Raw genomic sequence first — 2795 nt, 5'->3', positions numbered from 1 at the left:
CTGCCATTCACCAGCTGCTAGAGGCTCTACTTCACTCAGGAGCTGGAGGCTCTGCACAGAGCACAGGTTGGTTTTATACCACCCACAATTACAGCCTCTCCTGCCAGGAGAGTGTATGACACCGTTCCAGGAACTGCAGGAACCAAACAAGTACTGGGGTCCCAGAGGTACAAGACAGGCTCACCTTCACTCTGTAACATGGGTCACAGCCAGGCAGGCAGCAGCTGACACAGGAGGCTTTGTGGAGATAAAATGCCAGCCAGGTCAGAGCCCGTCCAAGTGCCCTGAGTCTGTGCTGTGCCACCAGCCTGGGGCAAAGCAAATGCCAGTCGTCTCCAACAGGAACACAGGGCACACTGCAGCTGTCACCCTTCCTTGGGAAAAGGCCATCACTGGCAGGTTGTATCCGCTAAGGCTCACACAGTGGTGTCCTGGGTCAGATCAGGTTGGCCATGCTGGAGGTGGGGGGAAGCCGCCTGTTTCCAGCGAGGCGGCCGGAGATGGTGAAGACGCGGATCTCGCCGGTCTCCAGGCTCCGAGGAGCCGCCCGGCGGCAGGAGGTGCACAGCAGGTATAGCAGCAGGCAGAGGAGGATGGCACTGCCAGCAGTCAGGAGGATGACCCCGCTGGTGAACATGCTGGCCAGCGGCCGTGCGGGGCTGAGCTGCATGGTGGTGGTAGAGAGGATGGTGAGCACCACCCCGCAGACCAGCAGCACCAGGGCACTCAGCAGCAGCACCAGGCAGTCCGAGAAGCCTCCGCTCTTCAGCAGCTCGATCTGATCCCGGCTGCGGATACAGTTCATGTCCTGGATTGCAGAGCTCAGCAGCTGCTTCAGCAGCACCAGCAGGGCCAGGAGGCAGAGTGTGGTACCCACGGCGAGCCGCCACTCTCCAGACCGACTGCTGGTGCTGTACAGCAGGATGATGCCCCCAATCCCGCAGGCCAGGATCAGCACCACGGCCATGCCATAGCACAGGATGGACTTCTTGGGGTCCTGGAACCACCAGAGCTCCACATGCTCTTCCAAGATATTCCTCTGGATGTGGTCCGCATCCGCAGGGGCGCGGGGGCTGCTCAGCTCTGCCAGCTCTGGCATGGTGGGCAGCTGGGTGAAGAGGGCACAGAGGTGGCACAGATGAATTTGCACCCTTACAGCAAACGAAGAGTCAGTGCAGCGGCAGTGGTGAAGGCAGCTGCATTTCTCCAGCAGTTATGTCTTGGTCTCATTCTTTGGATCCTGATGGAATTTCCTTTTGCACTGGTGCCACCTGGAGAACTATGGTCCACGTGCTCGGGTTGAGCCCACCACCGAGGCAGGGCTGTGAAACATGATGGAGCGTTCCCAGAGCAGCACCACAGGGGAACAGCCAGGGCTGCCTCCTTCCTTTCCTGTGTCTTTCATCTGAAAAAGTCAAGAAGAGATCATTAAACAGAGACCCTGCTCCCCTGTACCAAATAATTCTGTGCCAAACCCTGGGTCTCATTGCTCAGGCTGGCCTGCAGACCTTGCTGTGCTTCCCTCACAGAAGCCCTGTGTGCTTCAGCTGCATGTCTTCACGGGAGACCTCCATGTGCTGCCGGGGAACCCCTGCCTGCCCAAGGGCGAGTCTCCTGCCTCCCCAACGCTGTGTGCCCTGCTCAGAGGCTGCTGGCACATTGCTGCTCAAAGGACTCTGCCTGCAGCTGGTGCTGGCAGCAGGGCAGGGACAGAGCAGAAGCAGGTCCCTCCTGGGATAAAGCCCCATTCACAGCTCCGGCTTCACATGCTCCCTCATCAGCATCAGCCTCTTGTCACCAACTGGCTCTGCTGCCCAGAACGGGAGGTGGGGGTCAGGACCAGGGTTTAACCCTTCCACTCCAGTGGCTGGAAGAGTGAGATCTGCCATAGCTGTGTGTTCTCAGCCCTGTCCTCATCCCTGCACTGCTAGTGGTTTCCCCTCAGAAAGTTCCCTACAGAAATATGGCAGCTACATCTCCAGTGATCTCAGCACATCCCTGGAAAGAGCCCTTAGCTGTGGCCTGGAACCCTGCTCTCTCGCTGCTGGTCTGTGAAGCACTTTGCCACTGGAGGGGAGCAGAGGAAGGGCAGCATTGGCTCTGAGGTGCTGTGCTTAGCTGGGCTCCCCTGGGCACAGCACCTTGTCTCAGCCCACCCCTTGTGGTTCCCAGACTTGTGTCCCCACTATCCTGGCCCCCCTTAATACTTCTTTGGGTACAGTTTTAGATCAAGAGCGGAAACCGCTTGCATTTCTCTCTCATAATGTTCCTACCTGGCATGAGTGCTCCAACTGGTCCCACAGCACCACAGGGACCCTCTAGAACAGCTAGTACCCAAACCATGGAGAGGTGCTGGAGAAGACAGCAGAGGAGCCCATCAGCCCACGTCAAACACACTCTGTTTGTACCCTGCTCTGCTCGGCTCTGGGGCTCAGGGCTCATTACACACATGCAGGGACAATTTCTGACCTCCACACGTGGCAGCTCTGCACACACCAGGGATCTTTGCTCCCATCACTGTCCCTGTCTCTGTTCTCCACAGAGCGCTTCCCTTATGGCAATGCCTTTGCTGCCAGCAAACACCTCAAACCCCCTCTGTCGGGGCCCAGCCAACAGGGGCCGGGGGGAGAGGGAGGACAATGGTGCGGGGAGTGCCCGAACCAGACACCGCCTGACAGTGTCAGGCCAAGCTCCTCCTGAGTCACTCCCCGGCTGTGATGGAGCATGAGGTCACTCCGGCCTGGCTCCGGGCCCAGCACGTGTCCGGGCAGTCCGGGGAGCCGCCGGGGCCGGCC

The 2795-nt window shown here is 59.2% G+C and overlaps 1 protein-coding gene across 1 annotated transcript; it reads right to left on the bottom strand.

Annotated features, from left to right (window-relative positions):
• Window positions 1-436: 436 nt before the first annotated feature.
• TMEM125 (transmembrane protein 125) lies at window positions 437-1099 on the bottom strand. Its single transcript, XM_041483555.1, has one exon. It carries the CDS (start codon window positions 1097-1099, stop codon window positions 437-439), a length of 663 nt encoding a protein of 220 aa, XP_041339489.1.
• Between the last annotated feature and the right edge of the window lie 1696 nt (window positions 1100-2795).

Source organism: Pyrgilauda ruficollis, unplaced genomic scaffold, assembly GCF_017590135.1.
Source record: "Pyrgilauda ruficollis isolate IOZ18807 unplaced genomic scaffold, ASM1759013v1 scaffold6, whole genome shotgun sequence".
Classification (NCBI taxonomy): domain Eukaryota; kingdom Metazoa; phylum Chordata; class Aves; order Passeriformes; family Passeridae; genus Pyrgilauda; species Pyrgilauda ruficollis.
Note: the sequence above shows the minus strand (reverse complement) of the source record. Positions and strands in the feature narration are given on the sequence as shown.